Source organism: Panthera pardus, unplaced genomic scaffold (assembly GCF_024362965.1).
Source record: "Panthera pardus isolate Hobbes unplaced genomic scaffold, ASM2436296v1 HiC_scaffold_12, whole genome shotgun sequence".
NCBI classification, from domain to species: domain Eukaryota; kingdom Metazoa; phylum Chordata; class Mammalia; order Carnivora; family Felidae; genus Panthera; species Panthera pardus.
The window spans coordinates 98,855,619-98,882,519 of NW_026526677.1; the positions used below are offsets into that span (position 1 = coordinate 98,855,619).

At 52.0% G+C, this 26,901-nt stretch overlaps 1 protein-coding gene across 1 annotated transcript; it reads left to right on the forward strand.

Moving 5' to 3' along the window:
* The first annotated feature begins 213 nt into the window (after nt 1–213).
* On the forward strand, nt 214–26,744 carry TREH (trehalase). The gene is given in 18 exon segments (XM_053900634.1): nt 214–267; nt 1,268–1,379; nt 1,747–1,859; nt 2,102–2,157; nt 2,389–2,517; nt 21,054–21,181; nt 21,301–21,445; nt 21,531–21,618; nt 23,144–23,244; nt 23,403–23,495; nt 23,592–23,708; nt 23,817–23,939; nt 24,155–24,459; nt 24,973–25,190; nt 25,459–25,570; nt 25,938–26,050; nt 26,293–26,346; nt 26,594–26,744. Coding segments are annotated over 18 exon segments (2,202 nt in total). The 3' UTR covers nt 26,735–26,744.
* The last annotated feature ends 157 nt before the right edge of the window (nt 26,745–26,901 follow it).

Below are 26,901 nucleotides of genomic sequence, written 5' to 3' on the forward strand. Positions count from 1 at the left end.
CTGTTCTGCGTGCTGCTGACTTGCCCACGGTTTTCCTGTGGTTTACTCAGCCCAGATGGCCGTTCTCTGCTATTCCTAAACGAACCCCTTTTTGCTGGTGAAGTAACTGGCAGTTTTATTTGTAAGGAGAAAGGAAACCCCAAACTGCTTTCCCAATGAGACAGACGTACATGAACGTGGCCTCGGGAGAGCAACTGTAGGACCAGAGGAGAGATGGCTGCCTCCTTCGGGTACTTTCTCTGTTCGTGGCCTCCCGGTTCTGTCCCAGTGAGTGTGGTTTCAGTGGGAGAGCGGTGGGCTGTCAGTTATTTTGAGGGGCGTCGTGGAACAGAGCTGGGTCTGCTCCTGTGGGGCTGGGTGGGGAAGGGCCCTGGAGCACCACTCTGTGCCAGCGGGTGCCAGGGCCCCGGGGGCCGGCTGGGAGGACAGATGCTGTGCAGCCTCGGGCAAACCTCTGCCCACTCTGAGCCTCAGACAAAGGAGAGAAAGTACATAACAGACAGTGCTGACCACAGGCCACAATCAGCAGTGGCAAATAGTCCTGAGCTGAGGACTAGCTGATTAGCTCAGGGAAGGTAGAGCCCAGCTGGGGAGTGAGCAATTATAGGTATAAGAAGCAGGTCTGCGTGAGTTTACCTGGGAGGAGGCTGGTAAGGGCTTCAGGGAGGCGATGAGGAGTTAGAAGTAAACTTTCCCCTTCTACCGCCTCCCCCCGTCAATTTCTTTCTAGAAAACTGCAGTAGAATACAAGGGTATGCACCTTCTATCTAAACTAGTTCCACCCAAGAATATGCCTCCAAAGCTATGAATTACTGAAATTTGCAGAAATAGCACTGGGCTGTTTTGAAGCCATCCTATGAGATGAGGAAAAAGATACCTGGTTTGACTATGCCCTTGAACATGGAAAGACTTTGGACTTTTATCCATTCAGCCACACTTCTTTTTGAGACAGCTGCTTTTCTGTCCCAGGAGTCGTGGGCAAGGCTCTGAAATATCTGGAGGTGAGGGGGGCAGGGGCAGCAGGGCAGGCTGGTATACTGGGGGCGGAACCACCTGCTCTCTCCCTGCCTCTGAGCTAGTGACCCCCACTCCCTCCTGCTCCACCCCTGTGCCTGAGCCTGCAGGTCCCGCTGGAGCCACCAGGGGGCGGCAGTGAGCCAAGAAGAGAAAGTCCAGGAAGGGGACCATCTGGCTTTAGGAGGGCCCGGCCCCTTGGCTCCTCATCCAGTCCCCACCCACGGTCCGAGAAATGTCTGGAACCTTCTAGGACAGCCAGATCTTGACCTACCAGTACGGGATCCCGACCTCTCTCCAGAAGACAGGCCAGCAGTGGGACTTCCCCAATGCCTGGGCCCCCTTGCAGGACCTGGTCATCAGAGGTAGGGAGGCAGCAGTGGGGCACATCCCAGGGCCTGCCCTCCTTGCATCTAGAGGGTCAGCCCCCTGGTACTGGGGAGGTGTGAACAGAGGATGTGAGGGCTTTCTCTGGCTCTTCTGTTCTCATGGCTTCCCCCTCAGCAGACATTTGTGTCTGCCCCCACCTATCCAGGGAACCAGCCCTCCTTTCTCTCTCCAAACCCAGGCCCTGGGGAAAGAGCACGTTGGCTTTTCATGTGGTTTCAAGATGGAGGTCTTGAGGCTCGGGCCTCTTTCCCTCCTTGAGGAGAGTAAGGCTCAGGCCCATGCTCCCTCTGGGTTGGGGACTCAGGTGGCTCAGGGTCCCGCCTGGGGCGGGGTGGGGTCTAGCTCTGGCCAAGTGTCCTTCCCCTCGGGCCCAGGAAGTGGCTTTCCAGCTGGCTCAGAATTGGATCCGAACCAACTTTGAGGTCTACTCCAGAAAGTCAGCCATGTATGAGAAGGTGAGCTGCTCCTGAGCCCTGACCCTCCTGGGCCTCCTCCCCATGAGGAGATGGGGGAATTGCCAGGCTTTGCAAAGCTCGGGGACAGTGGTGACACCCAGTGGCCATTCTTGGGCACTGCAGGCCAGGGCAGCTTCTCCCACAGGGGCTCCCGTTTCTGGCTTTCCCTAGAGGGCTGAGGTGGGGGGCGCGGGGGTGGGGTGGGTAGTGCCTGACCTTAGAGCCTGTCCTTTTGTTCCCAGTATGACATCAGCAACGGTGTGGTCAGCCAGGTGGAGGAGGGGAGTATGAAGTTCAGGTGAGTGGGCCCACATCCCATAGGAACTACAGGGCTCTGCTGTCCCCGCGACTGGCCATGACCTCCGCTGTCTGGGCCTGTTTCCTCCTGTGGATGTGGGTCCACAGGGAGGAGCCTGCCTGGAGCTCCTTTGTCCTCCTGGGGTTAGGCAGTTCTAGAGCCCCTGGGTGGAGATCTCACACCCCCTAAAATAGGGCTTGAGGGCCTTCCCCAGAGATCCTGCCCCACTAGCCATTCCTCTCTCCAGGAGGGCTTTGGCTGGACCAGTGGAGTGGTCCCGATGCTCCTGGACCACTATGGCAACCGACTGGCTACGGCAATGAACCAGAGAGACCAGGGCCCCATCTTCCTGGACCTCACGTAATTAGCAGGGAGAGTGCCGATCGAAGGACAACTAAAAGTAAAATGAGGTGAGGGGGCTGCTCGGGGCCAGCGGAGGGCACAGCAGTGCAGAGGGATGCAGAGGGAAGGCGTCTGTGAGGAGGAGAGGTTTGAACAGAATCGTAGATGGAACCGTCTCTGTGCAGATCTGGAAGACCGTCCAGGCACAGAAACGGCAGTGTGAAGGCTCTGAGGTCACATTCAAGGGTCAGGAAGAAGGCTGGGTCAGGGGTGGGAACAGAGGAGGACCAGGGCTTGGGCGCCAGTGGTAGGACCAGAAAGGTGAGAAGTGGTTCAGTCTGGGATGTATTTTGAGGGTGGAGCCAATGATCGTGGAATATAAAGGGAAGGGGGTTACCTGGGATGATGCAGAGATTTTTGTTCTGAGCAATTATATTTGCTCTACCCTCCCAGCCAATCCTTGGCCACAGTGCAGTGGGGTCAAGGTAGTGACCTAGAAGTCATGGGATGGGTCCTTATCCACCTGGAACATCAATAAGGAGGAAATCTTGTTTTGTGGCGACACCTAGCTCTCCTACCCTCATCCCCCCTCCCATAACCCACACAACCTGGCTTCACAAACACATATTCCAAATGCTGTATTGTTCCGTGGAGATGCTTACGAATACTGAAAATCACCCAGCCCCAGGGTCCCAGCTGCCATGGGCCCCAAGTGCTGTGAAGGAGGGCCCGGAGGTGGGATCCGAACAAACATCAAACACTGTTTTCCTGAACTGTCCTTTTCAAAGGAGTCCGAATTTGAATGTGTTAGTCTAGATCATTTTATGCCCCTGGGAACTTTGGAAAACAATACAGGCATAGTGACATTTCTTTTATCAGCTTTGTGTGCTCAGGGAAAGAGAGGAAGAGAGGCCTGCTAAGACCACTGTCATCCCAGGGTGAGAGTGTGTGTAAAAGTTGAATTGAAGGGAGTAATAGTTCTGTTAATAGCCGGAGCCTTCAGTGCCCCTTTAATGGATAGAACACTAGACAGAAATCAATATGGAAATAGGAGACCAAAACTGTAAAATAGCTAGACCTAAGATATATAGAACTCTGTACCCAGCAATAGTAGAAAACATATTCTTCTCAAATGTACACAGAACATTCTCCAGGATAAGATCATATGTTAGGCCACAAAACAAGTCTCAGAAATTTTTATTTTATTTACAAAAATGTTTTAATGTTTATGGGGCGCCTGGGTGGCCCAGTCGGTTGAGCGTCCAACTTCAGCTCAGGTCATGATCTCACAGTTCGTGAGTTTCAAGCCCTGCATTGGGCTCTGTGTTGACAGCTTGGAGCCTGGAGCCTGCTTCGGATTCTGTGTCTCCCTGTCTCTCTGCCCCTCCCATGCTCATGCTCTGTCTCTCAATAATAATTAAACGTTTATTTTTGAGAGAGAGAGACAGAGCGTGAGCTGAGAAGGGGCAGAGAGAGGGGGAGACACAGAATCCGAAGTAGACTCCTGGCTCTGAGCTGTCAGCACAGAGCCTGATGCAGGGATCAAACTCAGGAACTGTGAGATCATGACCTGAGCTGAAATCAAGAGTCAGATACTTAACCAGCTGAGCCGCCCAAGTGCCCCCTGACTATATTTGACATGAGAGTTTCCTTTATTCATTTCATACCCTCACTATTGTGAGTCGATGTCATCTCTTCAGTTGAAGGCCTTAATAGAAAAACACTGACCTCCCCAAAAGAAGAGGGAATTCTGCCTAGAGACTGCCTTTAGACTTCTCTGGGCCTCCAGCCTGAGGATCTAACTTGCAGCCTTTGGACTTGCCAGCCTCCATAGTCACGTAAGCAAATTTTTTATTTTATTTTATTTTTTTTATATAAGCATATTTTTAAAAAAATTTTAACATTCATTTTTGAGAGTGAGAGAGACAGAGCATGAGTCGGGGGGGGGGGGGGGCGGTGCAGAGAGAGAGGGAGACACAGAATCCGAAGGAGGCTCCAGGCTCCAAGCTGTCAGCACAGAGCTCTCAGCACAGAGCCCGACGTGGGGCTCGAACTCATGGACTGCGAGATCATGACCTGAGCTGAAGTTGGACACTTAACCGACTGAGCCACCCAGGTGCCCCATAAGCAAATTTTTAAAGATAAGTCTCTCTCTCTCTCTCTCTCTCTCTCTCTCTCTCTCTCTCTCTCTCTCTCTCACACACACACACACACACACACACACACACACACACACATTCTATTGTTTGTTTCTCTGGAGAACCCTAATACAGTCCAAGACCAATGTCTTCCTTGGCTGACTCTACCACATATCGAAAGAATTAACACCAACCCTTCTCAAGATCTTCCAAAATGGAAGAGGAGGAAACATTCCTAACTCCTCCTAGAGACCAGCAATGCCTAATGCGTATACCGTGTAAGGATATCACATGAAAAGAAAATTACAGTCCAATATCTTTTATGCATGTGATGGAAAATCCTCAACAATCACCTCTGCTATTCAACGTTGTACCAGAAGTTCTAGCAGAACAACAGAACAAGAACAAGAAAAAAAAAAAAGCATGCAAATTGGAAAGGAAGAGCATATCTATTCCCAGATGACATGATTCTGTATATAGAAAATCCCAAGGATCCACAGGAAGGCTGCTGGGTCTAATAAAACAGATTCAGCAGAGCTGCAGACGCAAATCACCAGTCAAAAAAATCAGTTGTGTCTCCACACATCTGCCAAGAACAACCTGAAAAGGAAATTTGAGAAGCAATCCCATGTGCAAAAACAGCTAAAAAATAAAATACCTAGGAATAAATTCCATTTACATTAAGTGTCTGGAATAGGTAAATTTATAGACACAGAAAGTTGAATAGTGGCTTCCAGGGGCCATGGGAAGAGAGGACTGAGGGCTTACTGCCTGATGGTTATAGAATGTATCTTTGGGATGATAATTTTTTTAATGTTTTATTTATTTTTGAGAGAGAGACAGAGACAGAGTGCGAGCAGGGGAGGAGCAGAGAGAGAGGGAGACACAGAATCCAAAGCAGGCTCCAGGCTCCAAGCTGTCAGCACAGAGCGTGACGTGGGGCTTGAACCCACGAACCCCGAGATCATGACCTGGGCTGAAGTCGGACGCTTAACCAACCAAGCCACCCAGGCACCCCTCTTTGGGATGATAAAAAAAAATAGTTTTGAAAATAAAGAGTGGCAATAGTTTCAAAATATTGTGAATGTAATATAAATTGAATTATACACTTTAAAATGGCTGAAATGGCAGATTTTCTGTGATATCTGTTTTAACCACAAGAAAAACACTTATAAAAAGGAAGGAAGGAAGCATGTAGCATCTGGAGGCAGGTTGGAAGGGGGCACGCTACCAGGGCAGCGGAGAGGGACAGGGCCATTTTGTCGTGTGACGGATACTGTTCTCAGGCACCACAACTGACGACCTGGACAGTGAGGCTGAGTCCTAAAGGGAGGGTCACGCAGTCACTAATCTCAAATGGTGACAGGTTTCCAGAGTATATCTTCCCATGCGCCCTTCCCACCCCACCCCCACCCCAATGTCATTTCAGGCCCAAGCCATCGATCCACACGTGGGACGGAACCTTGAGCCATTCTGTTTGAGATGTTAAAGGAAAAGGTAACTCTCTGCCGTGGTGATCTTGGAGCCACCAGGGCGATTGGCATCTGGGTCACAGATGTGGGACCAACTTGTGCCCCAGACACCGGGGCACCCCAGTCACCCACCACCACCCCACCACATGAGGGAAGGGCTTGAGCAGGTGGCACCCGCTGAGACTAAGAAACGAAGAGAAAAAGTGCACAGTGGGGAGCAGGGGTCGGCTTCTGCAAGCTGAGCCGGGACAGCAAGGCCGCGCAGACCTGACATACAGTGCCCAGGGTGGCCATGCCTCAGTTGTGGACTTTGGCAGCCTGCGTAGGCAGGTGATCAGCCTGCGCCCCTGCAAGCAAGAGGTACCTGGGCTTACTCCTTGGCTGAGGCCACAGCCACCATGCCTGGGAGGGTCTTCATGCTGTGCCAGCTGCTTCTGCTGGGGCTGGGGTCCCAGGGTGCCCTGCCCCCACCCTGTGACAGGTAGGAGTGGGGAAGCAGCTGGGGAAGGAGGTTGGGGTGGGATCTCAGGCGCTGAGGGTCAGTCCTTCTGAGGGAAGGGGAGGGAAGGATGTCAGCTTTCCTTGTGTAGCAGGCTGGGGGAAGAGGGTGCTGCCTCCTGACCCAGGCACCTGCTGGCCAGTGTCCTCCCTCCCCTCAACCCCTCCCTCCAGGCTCTTCCCCAAACCATGCTCTTCTCAGGGTTGTTCTGGGAAACTCTCTGCCCAGCTTCCCTAGCCTGGAGGTGAGCAGCAGTGTAAGGACCTGAAAAGTGCTCCTAAGTTTGGCCTCTGTGACCTAGAGCAGGTCAGAGCTCTTTGTAGAGCCCTAGCTCCCATTTCCCAAATAAGAGACCTAAGTGGCCCTGTCCTGCCTCCTAGACTCACAGGGCATCATCCTTTTCTCATTTCAATGGCTCTCTTGCGCTCTCATGATGTCTCAGGCTGTGGCAGCAAACGAGAGAATCGAGATCCCCAACTTCCTGGACCTTACATAATTAGCAGGGAGAGTGCCGATCGAAGCACAACTAAAAGTAAAATGAAGTGAGGGGGCTGCTCGGGGCCAGCGGAGGGCACAGCGGTGCAGAGGGATGCAGGGAGAAGGCGTCTGTGAGGAGACGTTTGAACAGAATCGTAGATGGAACCGTCTCTGTGCAGATCTGGAAGACCGTCCAGGCCCAGAAACGGCAGTGCGAAGGCTCTGAGGTCATTGTTCAAGGGTCAGGAAGAAGGCTGGGTCAGGGGTGGGAACAGAGGAGGACCAGGGCTTGGGCGCCAGTGGTAGGACCAGAAAGGTGAGAAGTGGTTCAGTCTGGGATGTATTTTGAGGGTGGAGCCGGATGATCGTGGAGTATAAAGGGAAGGGGGTTACCTGGGATGGTGCAGAGATTTTTGTCCTGAGCAATTGTAATAAGGATTTCAGAGAGGCTGTGTGATCAAGAGTTTTGTCAAGTGCGACGCTGGTTGCCAAAAGTATGGAAAGAAGAGTGTGTCAGGGGTCAGTAAGACCACCCACAGCTTCGGCGATTTGCTAGTACTCACCACACAGTTACATCTGTGGTTACAGTCTATTCCAGTGAAAGGATGCGGATTAAAATTGGGAAAGGCAACAGGCACATAGGGCAGAGTCCCGGAGAGAAGAGACATGAGATCCAGTTGTCCTCTGCCGGTGGACTTGTATGAACAGCATTTACTTTTTCCAGCAGCACGTGTGACAACCTGCATGAAGTATGGCCAACCAGGAAGCTCCCCTGGGTCTTGTGTTCAGGGCTTTCACTGGGGTTCAGTTATAGAGGCTTGGAGTGTCTGTATGCCTGACCTTAATTACTCAGTCTCCAGGCCTCTAAGTCAGAGGGATACTGGGTGGCTCTCAGTCCCCGCCATAAATCACATTATTAGTATAAAATATCTGGCGTGGCCCAAGGTCCCACGTAAAGATTTATCAGACAGAAATCCAGTAGGTTATGGCTTATTTCTCAGGAGCTGGGCACACGCTGTGCTGTCTTTGAAATGTGTAGGGTGGGAACACAGCAAACCCATTAAGTCAACTTTTTGCTGCACAAGCTACTTGTTCTACAATGAATAATGTATTTAGTCTTTGTCTTGGGGTCCTGGGATATAACCTCTAAGCTCTTGGGATTTCCCAAGGGATAGGAGAGTCTTTGGTATTCGTGGTGGGTGCTGATAGTTTACATTAATGGGGTAACTCGTGGTGAGCCCCTGGGTGGTCATGCTGATGAGATGTCTCAGGCCATGCCAGAGAGATGGGCCATGTGATTGGAGGATTGGGGCTGTGGGTCACAGGATATCAACTTGACCTACTGACTTCTGAGGACGGAGGGGGCTGAAGATTGAGTTCAGTCACATGACCAATGATTGAACCAATGGTGTGTATAAAAACTCTAGACACCAAAGCTCGGGGGAGTGTCCTGCTGGGTGAACACTTTGATGTGCCAGGAGGGTGGTATGTCTGGATTCTTTGAGGTGAAGACAGGGAAGGTCTGCATTCAGGACAATCCCGGACCTCTTTCTCCGTGTGTCTTTATTTGGCTGATCCTGATTTGTATCTTTAGAATAAAACTGTAATAATAAGGATAGTGCTGACTCCGTGAGTCATTCTAGCACATTATTGAACCTGATGGGTTTGGGGAACCTCCAAATTTGTAGCCAGTTGGTCAGAAGTAGTGGAAGCCTGGGAAGCCCTGAACTTGGAGCCCCAGCTGAGGGCAGTCTTGTTGGGGACTGTGCCCACGGCCTGAGCTTGTTGGTTAGTACTGAGATTAGATTGCAATACTGTCGTCATTGTGACAAAACGTGTCATTTGCTAGAATGACCTCGATTCACTGGAACAGGTGGCTCGGGAAAAGCAAGACGAAAGGACAGGGAATGAGGACCCTTTGATTCCTGGGTGGCTGCCAGGTCACCCGTGGTTTGGAACAGCAGCTGTATTGGGATCAGTTCCTGGAGGTGAAAGTTGTCAGTGGAATTTAGAAATGATGGGTCCAGGGCCCAGGGTGTTGTCTCACTGGATGCCTAAGGAAATGCAGAAAAATAGGGGGGAAAATGCGATCCTTTTGTTATTATTATCCTCTAATGGCAAACATGAGAGTGAGAGATGGGCCAGGCTTTGCTTCTGGCCAGTCCAAACCATAGCCTCTCTCGTCTCAGGGCCCCCGCCTAAGGAATGTGTTGGGGAAGATCCTGATTCTGGCTGGCCTAGGTGTGGCCCTGGACTCAGAGTCATTTCCAAAGGGGAAAAAAATAATTCTAAAACGACAAAGAATGAAGAAGGTTAGACTGATTCCCAAGAGAGTAGGATAGATAGAGGGGAGAGAGCCAGTGGACCCATCCCAGCAGGGCAGAGTCTTTAAACAGTTATTAAGAAGTGGGGCGTGGGACACCTGGGCTGCTCAGTCAGTTAAGCGTCTAACTCTTGGTTTTGGCTCAGGTTTTTATCACGTGGTTCGTGGGATCGAGCCCCGCATCGGGCTCTGTGCTGACAGTGTGGAGCCTGCCTGGGATTCTCTCTCTCCCTTTGCCCCTCTCCCTCCCTCCCTCCCTTCCTCCCTCTCTCCCTCTCTCTCTCTCTCTCTCTCTCTCTCCCTCTCTCTCTCTCTCCCTCTCTCTCTCTCTCTCCCTCTCTCCCTCTCTCCCTCTCCCTCTCTCTCTCCCTCTCTCCCTCTCCCTCCCTCTCTCCCTCTCTCTCAAATAAATAAACTTTAAAAAAGATGGGGCGAATAAAGCAGCTGTGGCTACAGTCCAAAGAAAGTTGTTAATGCAGCACTTAGAAATTGAGTGGACCGATTGGACCCGCTGCACCCCCCCCACCCAAGATGCGAGGGACGTAAACCCATCTCCGTTTACCCTACTCTGGAGGAATTCAGAAAGCTGCAAGGCAAAGCAGGTAATGAGAAAGCTGACCTCCAATCCACTGAGGCAGTGGCCGCACAAGTTAAGATAAAGATTGGTGACGGGGTCAGGGTCCCTTAGCTCTGTCCCCTGCCTGGGAGTGGGCAAAATGGTCAGAGGGTATGGAAGGTCCTGGAGTCTGTGACGTGGGGTCCCATGCGCCGCGGTAGCAGGAGCACTGGTGAGTCATATTCAGAGGATGTGAAAATGCAAGCCTTGGCGATCGAGGTGAATGCTTGGATGGAAAGTGCAATGTTCAGACAGACTTTACGTTGAGGGGTTGTTTCTCCTTCCCCTGAATGTTGTCTCGCAATGGCTTCCACATCTGGCCGGGGAACACTTACCCCGAGCAGTATCGTAAAATGAAAACCTGTTGGCAAAGCCACGGTTAGGAACACAAGGGTGGAAGGGACTATGGGGAAAGTGCCGTTGGTGTGTTTGAATAGTTTTCATGCGAAGTGGTTGCATCTGTTTTGCCTGAATGTGTTACAGGGGTGGATGTTGTGTCTGAGTGGGGAGTGTTTCCACTCTCTAGGATTATAAAGCAAAAGGCATATACATCTGCCATCGTGCTCCCGCTTGCTGTCTTCATTGGACATTCTCAATGGGCGCCGGGATGACTGCCTGAGGTCACACAGATCACATCCTTCTGTGGAGCGTAGGCTGCCGTTATAGTGGAAGTCTTGGGGCCCCTCCCAGCCGGCCAGACTTTGGGCTAGAGAATGTCCATTTGAGAGGCAATCACCAACTTGCTATCAGACGTTAATTCAGACCTCCTCTCTTAAAGGACGGAAGATAATCTTAAAACCTGACATGCCCGTAACATCTTGGGTGGTGTTGGAAACATGACGTAAGAGGGAGGGCGGTGCCCAGCAGGGTTCCGTAACGCAATGGAAGTGGTTCATGCAGGAGCGTGCTGCTAGGGGAATGTGAGGTTAACTCCATGTGCTCGAGAGCAGATCGATCCCCTTCTCCCAGAACTGACTCTGGAACCACCTGAGGAGCTCTGGATTTTTTTTTTTTTAAGTTTATTTATTTATTTTGAGAGAAAGCACGTGTGCATGCGAGTGGGGGAGGGGCAGAGAGAGAGAGAGAGAGAGAGAGAGAGGGAATCCCAAGCAGGCTCCACGCTGTCAATGCAGAGCCTGATGCGAGGCTCTCGATCTTACAGACCATGAGATCATGACGTGAGCCGAAATCAAGAGTTGGATGCTTAACCGCCTGCCACCCAGGTGCCCCGAGGGGCTCTGGATACTATTGCCACTGGGAAAGTGCCCTATAAACAGCTCTTGATTGACCAACAGAGAGCTGCTTGGTTCATGGACGGTCGTTCCGAGGTGAACAAACCGCAGTGAAAGGCTGCCGTTCTGACCAGAGACGACAAAACCAGATCAGCTTGGTGGGCTGAACTGCATGCTGTTTGCCACTGTGTTTGGGCCTTTACCTGTGCTTAGTCAGTGACCCCCGTCCTGGCCGCACGGTCAGGCAGAAGGGCAATGGGAACGTGGTCTGTAGAAACAGTGCCCTGTGTGGCACGGTCCTACGGAAGTCACTATGGGAATTTGCGGGGTTCCCGGAGGTAGAACCGCCGATGCCCATCAGAAAACCCCCTTCCTATGGGGCGCCTGGGTGGCTCAGTCGGTTAAGGGTTCGACTTCAGCTCAGGCCATGATCTCACGGCTTGCGAGTTTGAGCCCCTCATCGAGCTCTGTGCTGACAGCTCGGAGCCTGGAGCCTGCTTCGGATTCCGTGCCTCCCTCTCTCTCTGCCCCCTCCTGCTCGTGCTCTGTCTCTCCCTGTTTTTCTTTTTTTTTTTTTAAATTTTTTTTTTTTTAACATTTATTTATTTTTGAGACAGAGAGAGACAGAGCATGAACAGGGGAGGGTCAGAGAGAGGGAGACACAGAATCTGAAACAGGCTCCAGGCTCTGAGCCGTCAGCACAGAGACCGACGCGGGGCTCGAACTCACGGGCCGCAAGATCGTGACCTGAGCCGAAGTCGGACGCTCAACCGACTGAGCCACCCAGGCGCCCCTCTCCCTGTCTTTCAAAAATGAATAAAAACGTCAAGGAAAAAAAAAAAAAAAAAACACCTCCCTTCCTAGACTGGAAAGTGACTAGAGCCAGCAAGCAGGTGTCCCAGTGTGTTCCCATGAGGTGGTCATTTGGGTTCACGAACCGATGGGACGTCGGGAGTTTGCAGCAATGCAGAGGTGGGCCAAATCTAGACACCTTGCACTCACACCCCCTGAGGCACAAAATGCCGATAAGAGCTGTTCTGTCAACCAGAGAGACGGGCTCCACGTGGCTGCGGGGCAGATTCCCTGGAGGGAAGGACACACATGGAGCCGGCCAGTGAGACTGATGCTGGCAGACCCGGCACGATCAGACAGTGACCCTGAACTGGGTGTAGCTGTAAATGCTCAAAATACTGTAAAAGGACCAGAACAGAAGAGAATGCAGCAGTTTGGACCACGGAGTTACATTTTTTCGGACAGGGAACACACTTTCATCCTCCGAGTGAGGGTCTGATAGAGAGCTGGGATGGACGGTTACAACGTTGGTTGTCGGAAACGGGGAGACACAGACAGGAAGGGCCGGCCGACGCGGCTTCACCAGTGTGTGCTCAACACTCACCGTGAGGGGGTCCCGGGAGGGTGGCTACCAGCCGGACTGCTCTGCTTTTCGGGGGACTCTAGGGAAGAGGGGTGCAGAGGAGGCTGGTATGCCCATGCGATTCTTCCACAGGAGGGAGATGATGGTATGATGATGCTTTTTTCTTTCTTCCCCACATTTCTTCATCCTTCTTTTCTCCACCCCATGCAGAGATCCCAGGACCAAGGCAGCAGCTCCACACGTCCGAAGTAGGGATGATTCCTAAGCAAGAAAATGTAACTATACCCTTCGACTGTTATGTCCTAATTTCTAAGGGCCTGATGGGGGGGTGTTGTGCCTTCCCATCTGGCTAAATGGGGGTCGTCTCTGACTGTATTCGGGAACAGGGTAGGAATGGCCCAGCCAAAGCGCACCTGTGTGGCACCTGTGCGTGGGAGAGGACTGCGGGGAGGCACTTGCTGCACTAACGTTGCTCTGCAACCTGGCCCAGCACCGCAGCTGAACGTAGTGTCCTTTCCAAAGGTTGAAAAGTTTGGATAGAAATGGAGAGAAGGAGAAACAGTAGCCGCAGGTAAAGAAATGAGTGAGTGGATTGATAATAATGCAATGAAGGAAATCCACTATTACATTAACACTTTAATTTTTTTAAGTGTATTTATTTTGAGAGAGAGAAAGCCCCTTTCGGCGGGGTGGGGGGTGGGGGGTGGTGGGAGAGAGAGGGAGAGACAGAATCCCAACCAGGCTCTGCGCTGCCAGCACAGAACGCGGTGCAGGACTCGAACTCACGAACCGCGGGATCATGACCTGAGCCAAAGCCAAAATCAAGTTGGGCACTGAACTGACTGAGCCACCCAGGCGCCCCTACGTTAACACTTTAAAAGAGGCTCAGAGCAAGAAGCGATGCTGTTCTCAGTTCGAAAGGGTGAACGTGGGGCACCTGGGTGGCTCAGTCGGTTGGGCATCTGACTTTGGCTCAGGTCATGATCTCGCAGTTCGTGGTGGGTTTGAGCCCCACACCGGGCTCTGTGCTGACAGCTCAGAGCCTGGAGCCTGCTTCGGATTCTGTCTCCCTCTCTCTCTGCCCCTCCCCTGCTCACGCTCTGTCTCTGTCTCTGTCTCTCAAAAATAAACATTTTAAAAATTAAAAAAATTTTTTTAAAAAGGGTGAATGTACATATTGCTGAAATCACTCCTGCCCTGGAACCTGACAAGATCAAACGGAAGCCTGCAAACCTGAGTGGCCTCGCCAGGAAACATTTTGGCCGTAAGATATGATGATGGAGTAGACTAATTGTTCATGACTATATGAGACTTGAGTAGCATGCCAACATCTTCGACCTTCTTTTCAGCTTATATCTACCATAGTACGATATGGTGAAACACTAACGTTGTTGGTTAGATTATAATATTAATCTTGATGGTCGAATGTATTGGGAAGTTGAGTGAAAAGCCTCCTATCCCTACCCTAGCTCTAAATGTTAGGTATATTCGTGCTGATACTATTGCTTTATTACATAAATGCTACACCAAATGTAGATGCTCAAACAGGTAGGAATATTTTGCTAACACGGACCCTTTGCCAAAGATCAGAGGGTAGTCTGCTGCATAACAAAGAACGTGGCAGTCCTTCGACCCATTTTCCTGCAATGTAACCTCTGAGCTCTTGGAATTTCCCAAGTGATGGGAGAGTCTTGGGCATTCGGGTGGGCTCTGGTAGTTTACATTAATGAGGTGACTCATGGTGAGCCCTTAGATGGTCATACTAATGAGATGTCTCAGGATGGGGGCAGACTGTGCCAGAAAGACTGACCGTATGATTAGAGGGTTGGAACTTTGGGCCATGTGATATCAGCCCAACCTCTGGGGAGGAGAGGGTGGCCGGGGATTGAGTTCAATCGCGTGGCCAGTGATTCAGCCAATCATGCCCATGTGATGGAAACCTAATAAAAACTCTGGACACCAAGGCTCAATGGAGTTTCCTATTTGGTGAACACACTGAAGTGCCAGGAGGGTGATCAATCCTGATTCCACGGGGAGAGGACACAGAAGCTCCATGTTGAGGACCCTCCCTATATGTCTTGTGAAAGTGAACTGAGTGAGGGCAGTTTTATTAGAGACTCTGCTCTTAAGCATCCAGAGTCTGCACTAACTCGAGATGGTCAGCATCAGAAGTTAAATCTGTCCACCACCCCTCTGCCCCTCGGCCTGGGCTTTCTTATAGCATAATTGTCATATTTGAGCATCTGCATTTATTTCTTTATATTTTTTAATGTTTATTATTTTTGAGACAGCATGAGTGAGGAGGGGCAGAAGGAGAGGGAGACAGAATCCAAAGCAGGATCCAGGCTCTGAGCTGTCAGCACAGAGCCCAATGTGGGGCTTGACCCGTGAGCCACAAGGTCATGACCTAAGCCAAAGTTGGACACTGAACCGACTGAGCCACCCAGGCATCCTCGAGCATCTGCATTTAGTATAGCAATTATGTAACAGGTATAGCAGTATATCGGCATGAGTGTGCCTAACCTTTGGAGGAGTCAGTGCAGACTAGGGACAGACTGAAAGAAACAACTATTTTAACAACCAGCCTATAACGCCTTTACGTACGTTTTCGTATATTTGTACTGATTTGATTGCTCATTTCCTTCCTTGATCTGCCACTATTTGTATCTTAGGTAAACTTGTGCAGAACTACTTAGCATAGAAATTAGCTCAATCCAGTTCTTCCTCAGGCCAGGCATTTCCCACTGGTCTCCCATTCTGAGGCGGCTTTAACTCAATGTCCCAACATACTCAGTCATCAGTATCAGTGTGATTATGTGGCTAATTTACATAAGGTGGTTGAATCCTACCGATAATACCAGTATTATGCCATATCCTGGTATGGTCACAGTACAATTTGGTTTCATTACAGAACAAATCTGGAAGAATTACAGAGGTATTCTCTGTTCCTTCTCGTTGGACTCGAACCTTGCCCTTATAGCAGATATTATTATGGACAGGCATCATTACAAATAGCCATGATTTTATTATTTATTATAACAAATTATTATGTGTTATTTCTGGGTTCCAAGTCCGTTGGAGGCAAAGCCAGTCACCCTGTCTCTGTTCATAGGCATCTCAGGACAGGACCCGCCTCCTTCCTATGGGAGGACCTGGGTGGTATTCAGAATAGTTCCTATCCCTGATGATTGTACTACAGGGTATGTCTTCTTCCGATCTATTCTTGGAGCAAGGGCAGTCATAGTGCATCGAGTGTCCAGAGAACGAGGTTGTCAGGCCTCTAAATTCCCAGAGACGTGGCCCTTGAGCCTCAGTAGCTACAATGGAAGGCCACTGATGCATGTGTACATTGGGTCCCATCAGCATTAAAATAGTGCAGAGGCCCTGTTGGGTGAGGGTACAGGCCCTTTCCCAGTGCTGGATCCTGGCATCATCCAGCATTATGTGTTGCCTTGCCCTGACCCATTTCACTAAAGCCTCATCATCTACCTGGTCTGACTCCCATCCTTCGCTTCCCTCCTGGAAGAGAGAACTCCTTCTCATCTGCTTATTCTAGTTAATAAGTATTTTTCCTCTGCCTCTCCTCATTAAAAGCAAATTCAGTTTGTTCGACAGTGGGGGACCTATATCCCCCAACGCTCTTTTATGCCTCATGGTCCAAAGTTGTTTAATCTACCGTGCATGTTGTTGCCATTAGATACTAAAAGCCTGAGTGCAGCTCAGATACGGTGGGTTAGATAAGTGGTAGTCACGCCTAGATGCAATTTATTTTGAGTATGCCATAAGGCCTCCCATAGCCTTTCTCATCCCTGATGGGGCTATTCCCCAGGGGAATTTAGACACACTGTATGATGCCTACTGCTTTAATCCCACAAGAAACCCATTTATTCTCTCCTGTTTAATAGCTTTCTATTCACAAAAACAAGGGTGATCTGCATTTGTGCTTATAGCACACTGCACGTGCTACTCTGTTTTGTCCATTGACATCAGGGGCCTTTCCAAGTATTTGATTATCAAGGTTTATGTTACACAGCAATTAATCTGCCAAGAGTTGTAAACCACACAGTCTAAAGGCCCAGTGGGGAGCTGTTCTGGGAAATTCCTCCCCAACAGATACCCTTCGTAGTAAGTGTAATCTAAAAACTTGAAGTCAGAAGATGTTAGCACATCACTAGAGTTCCCTTCAGTCATCAGCAGCCCAGCTCATTATCGTATCCTAAAACCAGAATGCCTCCCAGAGAGATTCCAGTCATGTCTGCAGGCTTCCATTCAACTTCGTCGGGTTCCAAAGGCAGAGTGGTCATGGCAGACTCATGGCCTCACCCTCCCAGGCATCTGATACAACTGTGCTAAGGACAGTGTTAACCTCTTGCTCTCTCCAGGCACTAATGTCATGCTAGATTTTCCATTTTCATTGAATATCCATTTACTCGCCTCTCTGCCCTCATCTGCCATGTCTCCTTCTTTCCAGTGGTCTTCTTATCCATTCTGTTACCCTTTTGATTGAAGTGTTTAGTCCATTGACATTTAGAATGAGTACTGAAATATATGAATTTATTGCCATCATGTTGCCTGTAGAGTTGGAGATTCTGGTGGATCTTCTCTGGTCCTTTCTAGTCTTTGTTGCTTTTGGTCTTTTTTTTTTTTTTTTTTTTTTTTTTTGGTCTTTGCTCCCCTCAGAGAGTCCCCCTTAAATTTTCGTGCAGGGCTGGTTTAGTGGTCATGAACTCCTTTAGTTTTTGTCTGGGGAAACTTTTTATCTCTCCTTCTATGTTGAATGACACCCTTGCTGGATAAAGAATTCTTGGTTGCATGTTTTTCTGATTCAGCACGTTGAATATATCCTGCCTCTCCTTTCTGGCCTGCCAAGTTTCTGTGCATAGGTCTGCTGCAAACCTGATCTGTCTTCCCTTGTAGGTTAAGGACTCTTCTTCCCTTGCTGCTTTCATGATTCTTTTCTTGCCTGAGTATTTTGTGAATTTGACTATGATATGCCTTGTTGATGCGTTGATTTTTGTTGAATCTAATGGGAGTTCTCTGTGCTTCCTGGATTTTGATGTCTGTGTCTTTCCCCAGGTTAGGAAAGTTCTCCACTATGATTTGCTCACATAAACTTTCTGCCCCTTTTTCTCTCTCATCATCTGGGACTCCTGTGATTCAGATGTTATCCCTTTTTAATGAGTCACTGAGTTCTCTAAGTCTTATATCGTACTCTTTTGCCTTAGTTTCCCTCTTTCTTTTTCTGCTTCATTGTTCTCCAGAAGTTTGTCCTCTATGTCACTGATTTGCTGCCCTGCTTCATCCATCCTTGCCACCCTGGCATCCATTTGAGATTACATCTCAGTTATAGCATTTTTCATTTCATCCTGACTAGATTTTACTTATTTTATCTCTACAGAAAGGGAGTCTATGCTCTTTTTCAACCCCAGCTAGTACTCTTATTATTGTGATTCTAAATTCTGGTTCAGACATCTTGTTTGTATCTGTGTTAAGTCCCTGGCTGTCATTTACCTTCTTTCCATTTGTCATTGATTTTCACTAAACTTTTCAACCTTTGAAGAGACATTAGGTTTGGCCACTGTACTTATCCAGATTGCCAACAGCAATTCCAGTCTTGCTAGTGCCTTCCCTAGTTTCCTCTCATCTGTTCAGGATAGAGTTACAAGGCCCAGAATGCGTGGCTATTCCCACCACTAGAGAGTATAGCTGCATTCATTGTTAGCCCCCAAGTTAGCCAGATGAGCTATGGCACAAGTCGCCCCACCAGGCCCTTGGGAATTCTGACATAAATATTTGAAAAGATGGACACCTGGGTGGCTCAGTTGGTTAAGCGTCCAACTCTTGATTTCAGCTCAGGTCGTGATATCACGAATCGTGAGTTCAAGCCCTGTGTCAGGCTCTGTGCTGACAACTCGGGCCTGCTTGGGATTCTCTGTCTCTCTCACTCTCTGTCCCTCTCCCCCCTGCTCAAAATAAAGAAATAAACATTTTAAGAAAATATTTGAAAAGATAGCTACAGTTTCTTGCTCAGGGATCATTCATGCTTCTGGCACCGCATGGCAGTCTGGTCCACTGTGTAGGCAAAAGGTAAGTTGAGATGGTGTGGGAAAGAATTGTATAGTCCCACCAGCAACCTCTCCACCCATCCCCCAGAAAACCAGAGGAATATATCCAGTGGGGACCCTCCTCTGGCCCTCATCCCATGCTGAGTGTGAGCACACACTTGTGAAGCTATGTAAGCCAGCCCCTCATGCTTTTATTTCTCTCCATTTTAATTTTTAATGTTTTATTTATTTTTGAGAGAGACAGTATGAGAGGGAAAGGGAGACACAGAAACCGAAGAAAGCTCCAGGCTCTGAGCTGTCAGCACAGAGCCCGATGCGGGGCTCAAACTCATAAACTGTGAGTCATGACCTGAACTAAAGTCAGATGCTTATCCAACTGAGCCACCCAGGTGCCCCGATTTCTCCCTGTTTTATTTTTTTTTTTATTTTTTTTTTTAACGTTTATTTATTTTTGAGACAGAGAGAGACAGAGCATGAACGGGGGAGGGTCAGAGAGAGAGGGAGACACAGAATCTGAAACAGGCTCCAGGCTCTGAGCTGTCAGCACAGAGCCCGACGCGGGGCTCGAACTCACGGACCGCGAGATCATGACCTGAGCCGAAGTCGGACGCCCAACCGACTGAGCCACCCAGGTGCCCCTGTTTTATTTTTTTTTTAATTTTTTAATGTTTATTTTTGAAGGAGAGAGACAATGTGAGTGGGAGAGGGGCAGAGAGAGAGGGAGACACAGAATCCGAGGCAGGCTCCAGGATCTGAGCTATTAGCACAGAGCCCGACATGGGGCTTGAACTCAAAATCTGTGAGATCATGACCTGAGTGAAGTCAGTCGCCCAACCGACTGAGCAACCCAGGAACCCCTTCCCATTTTAAACAAGAAAAGTTTCATTTGCCTGTTCCGATTCTGTATGGAGCCACCACTCCGAAGGTGATAAGCCACATGATGTGTCCATTTGACATGATCTCTCGGTCCATTGTTGGGACCGTGGGCCGACCAAATTGGCACAGTATCTTCTGTTCCAATGTAGTATTTTAAGCATATTCCTCTATAATCAGGTATGTAAAGCCTACTTTATCATGCCCCTTAAATTTCCAGAGTGATTTCCCGAGGGTTATGCCCCATACGGGCATCCCCTTGACGAGTCCAGTTTTTCCCTGCCTGTGAGTCAGTAAAAACCCCAACCTAGGGACTTTTTGCACTCACTTCTTCCATCACTGCAAGGGAAACAGCATGCAGTTCAGCCCACTGAGCTGATTCGTTCGTTCATGCTTTAAAGATTTCCATCAGTTGGTCAGAGTGCATTGGCCTTCCAAACAAGATACTGTCTGTCTGCCTTGGAGCTGCCATCGGTAACCAAGCAGCTCTTTGTTGGTCACAGAGAGCTGTCCACAGGGCACCTCCCCGTGGCTCCTCAGTGCTTCCCATGGTCCTGCGGGAAAGGAGGTGACTTGCCCACGAAGCCCCACGTAGCACATCCCTGCATAAAACGTTTCCACTGTATTGAGGAGCCCTTTGGGGGCACTGCCACTTTTTTTTTTTTTAATACTTATTTATTTAGAGAGAGAGTAAGTCAGGAAGGGGAAGAGAGAGAGAGAGCCAGAGATTGAATCCCAAGCAGACTCTATGCTATCAACACAGAGCCCATGTGGGGCTCGAACTCACAAATCGTGAAGTCACAGGGTGCCTGGGTGGCTCATCGGTTAAGCGTCCGACTCCTCATTTTGGGTCAGGTCATGATCTCACTCTGTCTCTCAAAATAAACAAACTTCAAAAAAAATCATGAGCCACCAGGGCACCCACGGGCACTGCCTTCTTTCTCAGAGTGTTTCTCTGACAGGACATTAGGGCTACTTGAGGCCTTAGGAATGTCTTCCATCCTTCAGTCAGAGAGCTGGTTTCCACAAACACCCAACAGCAGGCCAGTAGTTGTCTTCCAAGGGGCATACATCCTGCCCCACACCTGCAGGTTTTCTGGTCCAAGGTCTCAGCAATTGCCACTGGGTGTAACTTACGGGATTTGGCCTTAAGCCCTTTCGATCCCTTTCACACAGGCCCCGCTGTACAGAGAATCCATCCAGCCCATTCTGTCGAGTCACTGATGACAGTGGTAGTCTCCTTGTTCCCGCTGGGTATTCCGCACTGTTCCAAATGACCACCCGGTGTGGGCTTGGGTACCTGTTTACATCCTGTACTGCAGAGTGTCCTCATTGTCTCAGCCTGGTTTGTCACCACCACCCACACACGCCTACCACACATGCACACACACGTGCATAGGTGCCTACACACACAACCCTGGTCCGGTCCAGGGAACATGCCCACACTCCAGCCTTTTCTCTCCCCTCCCGGGGGTGGCCTGACCTGCTCCCCTCCCCAACACTCTCGGCAGCCGGATTTACTGCTACGGGGAGCTCCCGCACCAGGTTCAGATGGCGAAGCTCTACCAGGACGACAAGCAGTTTGTGGACATGCCACTGTCCTCGACTCCAGGTAAGGCGACTGGGGACCCCACCTTCTGAACCTTCTGTACGAAAGATAGTGGGACGCAGGGCCCGGCAGGGAGGGGCTCCTGGGCGCCAGCTGATCCCTCCTGGCCACCCGCACCCCAGACCGAGTTCTGCAGCACTTCCAGGAGCTGGCCGCCCGCCACAACCACAGCATTCCCACGCCACTGCTTCGTGCCTTCATCCAGGAACACTTCCAGGCCGCGGGGCAGGAGCTGCAGCCCTGGACCCCAGAGGACTGGAAGGACAGGTACAGCCTGGACAGAAAACGAGAGAGGGCCCTTCAGGGAGGGCTGTCTCCCTGAGCCCTGGGGGTTCGGTTGGTGTTCTTCCAGCCCCCGGTTCCTGGGGAAGATCTCGGACCCCAAGCCACGGATCTGGGGGGAGCAGCTGCACCAGCTCTGGAAGAAACTGGGAAAGAAGGTGTGACTGCCCTGGGTGTTGGCAGGGGGGCCGAGCTGGGAGACAGTTTCGCCGGCTTGGGGCCCACCTTGCCTGTAGAGCACAGAGAGGGAGACATTTCCTAAAAGTCTGTACCCTATCCACTGGGTCCTTGAAAAGAGTTCTCTAGAAGGAATTTCTGGAGGGGTAGAAGGGAACATCTACTTCAAACTTCTCACCTCCTCACCATCCTCCCCCCAGGCAAATTCAGCCTGTCCTGTCACCTCCAGGCTGCCCAACTGGGCTCTCCCTTCCCTGATCTCCTCGGGCCAGGACTCAGCTCAGGACTATTTGCCACTGCTGATTGTGGCCTGTGGTCAGCACTGTCTGTTATGTACTTTCTCTCCTTTGAGGCTCAGAGAGGGCAGAGGTTTGCCCGAGGCTGCACAGCATCTGTCCTCCCAGCCGGCCCCCGGGGCCCTGGCACCCGCTGGCACAGAGTGGTGCTCCAGGGCCCTTCCCCACCCAGCCCCACAGGAGCAGACCCAGCTCTGTTCCACGACGCCCCTCAAAATAACTGACAGCCCACCGCTCTCCCACTGAAACCACACTCACTGGGACAGAACCGGGAGGCCACGAACAGAGAAAGTACCCGAAGGAGGCAGCCATCTCTCCTCTGATCCTACAGTTGCTCTCCCGAGGCCACGTTCATGTACGTCTGTCTCATTGGGAAAGCAGTTTGGGGTTTCCTTTCTCCTTACAAATAAAACTGCCAGTTACTTCACCAGCAAAAAGGGGTTCGTTTAGGAATAGCAGCGAACGGCCATCTGGGCTGAGTAAACCACAGGAAAACCGTGGGCAAGTCAGCAGCACGCAGAACAGGAACGCTGCTTTGTGGAGGAAGGGGAGCATTGGGAAGGCTGCTGCGAACAACAAGCCCTTTGCGGTAAACTGGGGCGTTCTGAGTACGGTGGCTTTTCATTGGCTGAGTTGTGACGGCCTCTCATTGGCTGGGCTGTTGCTGGGGAGGAAGAAACCTACCCCTTCAGCTGGGAGAGGAAGGAAGGCAGCATCCACTTGCTAGTTGGGATCTGCACTTGACAAAGAGTCTTAGGGCAGGAGGGCTTCACCTGCCAGCCTCCCGGAGGTTGTGAATGAGGTTTCCTTTCATTCATTTTCACACTCCACGCCTGGGTCAGAGGATGTGGGCCCCGAGTCTCTGGGCCTGGCTTGGTGGTGGCCCCAGAGACGAGGCCAGGGGAGTGGAGGACGTGGTCCCCCTGGCCGGTCCTGATAATGGCCGTTGTTTGGTGAGCACCTGCCAGGGCCGGGCTGGGTTAGCCAGGACTCCAGAGGCCCCCACGTGGGGCCGAGCAGACCAGGCTCCCGCAGCTCAGGCCTTGACCTCAGCCGTACCAGGCTGACCAGCAGCAGAGCCAGAACTCGTGCTCTGGCTCCCTGGCTCCAAAGCCGCAGCTGCCAGGGCCCCCCCCCCCCCAACCCGGCCTCTTCTGGACTCCACACCGTGGGGGTCCTGGGCTCCCTGTGCCCTCTCTCCTGACTGCAGGTGAAGCCAGAGGTCCTCAGCCACCCCGAGCAGTTCTCTCTGCTCTACTCAGAACACCCCTTCGTTGTGCCTGGTGGGCGCTTTGTCGAATTCTACTACTGGTGAGCGGCTGGGGCTTTAGGGCGGGAGTGGGGGAGCCCGGGGCTGGCAGGCTGTCCTGAGCAGGGTAGGGCACCCTGACTGGCCTGGGTGTGCAGGGCAGGGGGTGGCGGGGGTGGGGGGGGCGGGAGGGTCGGTGCCTGAGCTGCCCCTTTCCCAGAGACTCCTACTGGGTGATGGTGGGGCTGCTCCTCTCTGAGATGCCCGAGACCGTGAAGGGCATGCTGCAGAACTTCCTGGACCTGGTGCGACTGTAAGAGGGGACGGGATTGGCGCTGGATTGGCCTTGGCCTTGGCCTTGGCCTTGGCCGCTGGGCAGATGCCCCTCAGCAGGCCTCCTTCTCGGCAGCTGTGGACATGTCCCCAACGGGGCCCGCGTGTACTCCCTGCAGCGGAGCCAGCCCCCCCTGCTGACTCTCATGTTGCACTCCTACGTGGCTCACACCAACGATACCGCCTTCCTGAGGTGGGCACCCCGGCCCCCTGCTGCCCTGCAGGCCCCCGTCCCTGAGACCTCCCAGGGCGGGACTGAGGGGGCGTGCCTGGGCTAAGGCGGTATCTGGCTCCGCCCCAGGGACAACCTCGGGACCCTAGCTTTGGAATTGGACTTCTGGACTGAGCACAGGAATGTCTCTGTGAGCTCGGGGGGGAAGAACTACGTCCTGAATCACTATTCTGTCCCTTATGGGGGACCCAGGTGAGGAGCTGCCCCGCTAGCCTCTCAGTCTCTCATCGTTCACTCTGGTGTGAGGGCCAGTGACTTCGCCCCACGTCTCCGATGGGTGATGCTAAAAGTCCAGGACAATGCAGGGCTGTTGAAAGACAAGCCAAGGGCAGGTGAGGCAACATGGTGCAGCCTCCGGCTTGGGCTTAGAGCTTCCTGGTGCCAGGACGCTCGCTTTCCTCCTCCAGGCCCGAGTCTTACAGCAGAGACGGGGAGGTCAGGCATCTGGGTGGGGCTGGGACCCTGATGTTGTGTGTCAGTCCCCGGTCCCCGGTCTGCTGCTGCCTCGTCATCACAGGGGACCGGGAAGCTCTGTGGGCCGAGCTCAAGGCTGGGGCCGAGTCTGGCTGGGACTTCTCCTCATGTTGGCTCGTCAAAGGCGGGAGCCCCAACTTGCTGAGCAGCATCCGGACCAGCAAACTCGTGCCTGTTGATCTCAATGCCTTCCTGTGCCAGGCAGAGGAGCTGATGAGCGACTTCTACTCCAGACCGGGTGAGCTCGCCAGCAGGAGGAGAGGGAGAACGGTGCTCGGCCGGCTTTGGTCCTGCCTCAGCCTTGGCCATGGAGCTGGAAGTAGGACCCTGGGTGAAGGGTCTGTACCCCGCCCCTGGTACTGCTAGAGCAAGAGTACAAATGGAGCCCACTCTCCACTCACGGTCCCTTTCTCACCAGGAGGGAGTTATAGGTTCTGTGGGAGGGCACCTCAGTCCACACATTCAAACTCCCTCCATTCCCTTTGTCCTGCCAGAACTAGGGGAATACACACGGCCAGTGCCCTCCTAGGAGGGACCTGGTAACAGGCCAGTGCAGGTCCTGAGAGCTATACAGGGCCGTCTGCTCAGGAAATTCCAGGTCCTAGAGGCCTGAAATGTGGCCCCCAGGTATGCATGTCCCCTTGGTGCTCAGGATTTCTAGCCCTTGGGAAGGACAACAGGAGGAGGCCAAAGTAGATCTCTTGAAGGTATGGGACCCAGGTTGCTCAGTCTAAAGCCAGTGTCACCCCAGGGAACGACCTCCAAGACACAAAATACAGAAATACGCGGGAACAGCGCTTGGCTGCCATGAAAGCCATCCTGTGGAATGAGGAGAACGGTGCCTGGTTTGACTATGACCTTGAGAACAGAAGGAAGAACCTCGAGTTTTACCCATCCAAACTTAGTCCTCTCTAGTCTGGCTGTTTCTCTGACCCGGGAGTCGTGGACAAGGCTCTGAAATATCTGGAGGTGAGGAGGGGGCAGGGGCAGCAGGGCAGGCTGGTATACTGGGGGCAGAACCACCTGCTCTCTCCCTGCCTCTGAGCTAGTGACCCCCACTCCCTCCTGCTCCACCCCTGTGCCTGAGCCTGCAGGTCCCGCTGGAGCCACCAGGGGGCGGCAGTGAGCCAAGAAGAGAAAGTCCAGGAAGGGGACCATCTGGCTTTAGGAGGGCCCGGCCCCTTGGCTCCTCATCCAGTCCCCACCCACGGTCCGAGAAATGTCTGGAACCTTCTAGGACAGCCAGATCTTGACCTACCAGTACAGGATCCCGACCTCTCTCCAGAAGACAGGCCAGCAGTGGGACTTCCCCAATGCCTGGGCCCCCTTGCAGGACCTGGTCATCAGAGGTAGGGAGGCAGCAGTGGGGCACATCCCAGGGCCTGCCCTCCTTGCATCTAGAGGGTCAGCCCCCTGGTACTGGAGAGGTGTGAACAGAGGATGTGAGGGCTTTCTCTGGCTCTTCTGTTCTCATGGCTTCCCCCTCAGCAGACATTTGTGTCTGCCCCCACCTGTCCAGGGAACCAGCCTTCCTTTGTCTCTCCAAACCCAGGCCCTGGGGAAAGAGCACGTTGGCTTTTCACGTGGTTTCAAGATGGAGGTCTTGAGGCTCGGGCCTCTTTCCCTCCTCGAGGAGAGTAAGGTTCAGGCCTATGCTCCCTCTGGGTTGGGGACTCAGGTGGCTCAGGGTCCCGCCTGGGGCGGGGTGGGGTCTAGCTCTGGCCAAGTGTCCTTCACCTCAGGCCCAGGAAGTGTCTTTCCAGCTGGCTGAGAATTGGATCCGAACCAACTTTGAGGTCTACTCCAGAAAGTCAGCCATGTATGAGAAGGTGAGCTGCTCCTGAGCCCTGACCCTCCTGGGCCTCCTCCCCACGAGGAGATGGGGGAATTGCCAGGCTTTGCAAAGCCCGGGGACAGTGGTGACACCCAGTGGCCATTCTTGGGCACTGCAGGCCAGGGCAGCTTCTCCCACAGGGGCTCCCGTTTCTGGCTTTCCCTAGAGGGCTGAGGTGGGGGGCGCGGGGGTGGGGTGGGTAGTGCCTGACCTTAGAGCCTGTCCTTTTGTTCCCAGTATGACATCAGCAACGGTGGTCAGCCAGGTGGTGGAGGGGAGTATGAAGTTCAGGTGAGTGGGCCCACATCCCATAGGAACTACAGGGCTCTGCTGTCCCCGCGACTGGCCATGACCTCCGCTGTCTGGGCCTGTTTCCTCCTGTGGATGTGGGTCCACAGGGAGGAGCCTGCCTGGAGCTCCTTTGTCCTCCTGGGGTTAGGCAGTTCTAGAGCCCCTGGGTGGAGATCTCACACCCCCTAAAATAGGGCTTGAGGGCCTTCCCCAGAGATCCTGCCCCACTAGCCATTCCTCTCTCCAGGAGGGCTTTGGCTGGACCAGTGGAGTGGTCCTGATGCTCCTGGACCGCTACGGCGACCGACTGAGCTCGGGGACCCAGACCGCTTTCCTGGTGCCCCAGTGCCTCACAACTGCCCTTCTGCTCAGCCTCCTGCCACAGTGATGGGCCTCCCTGCCCCGTCTGCCTCATTAAACCTCTGCGTGAGTCATGTTTTCTTACTTCTAGAGACCCCATACCCCACCCAGAGCCAGTCCTTGGAGTGGTCAGGATAGGGACCTGGAAGTCATGGGCTGTGTGCCCTTATCCCTCCTAGAACCCCAGTAAGGAGG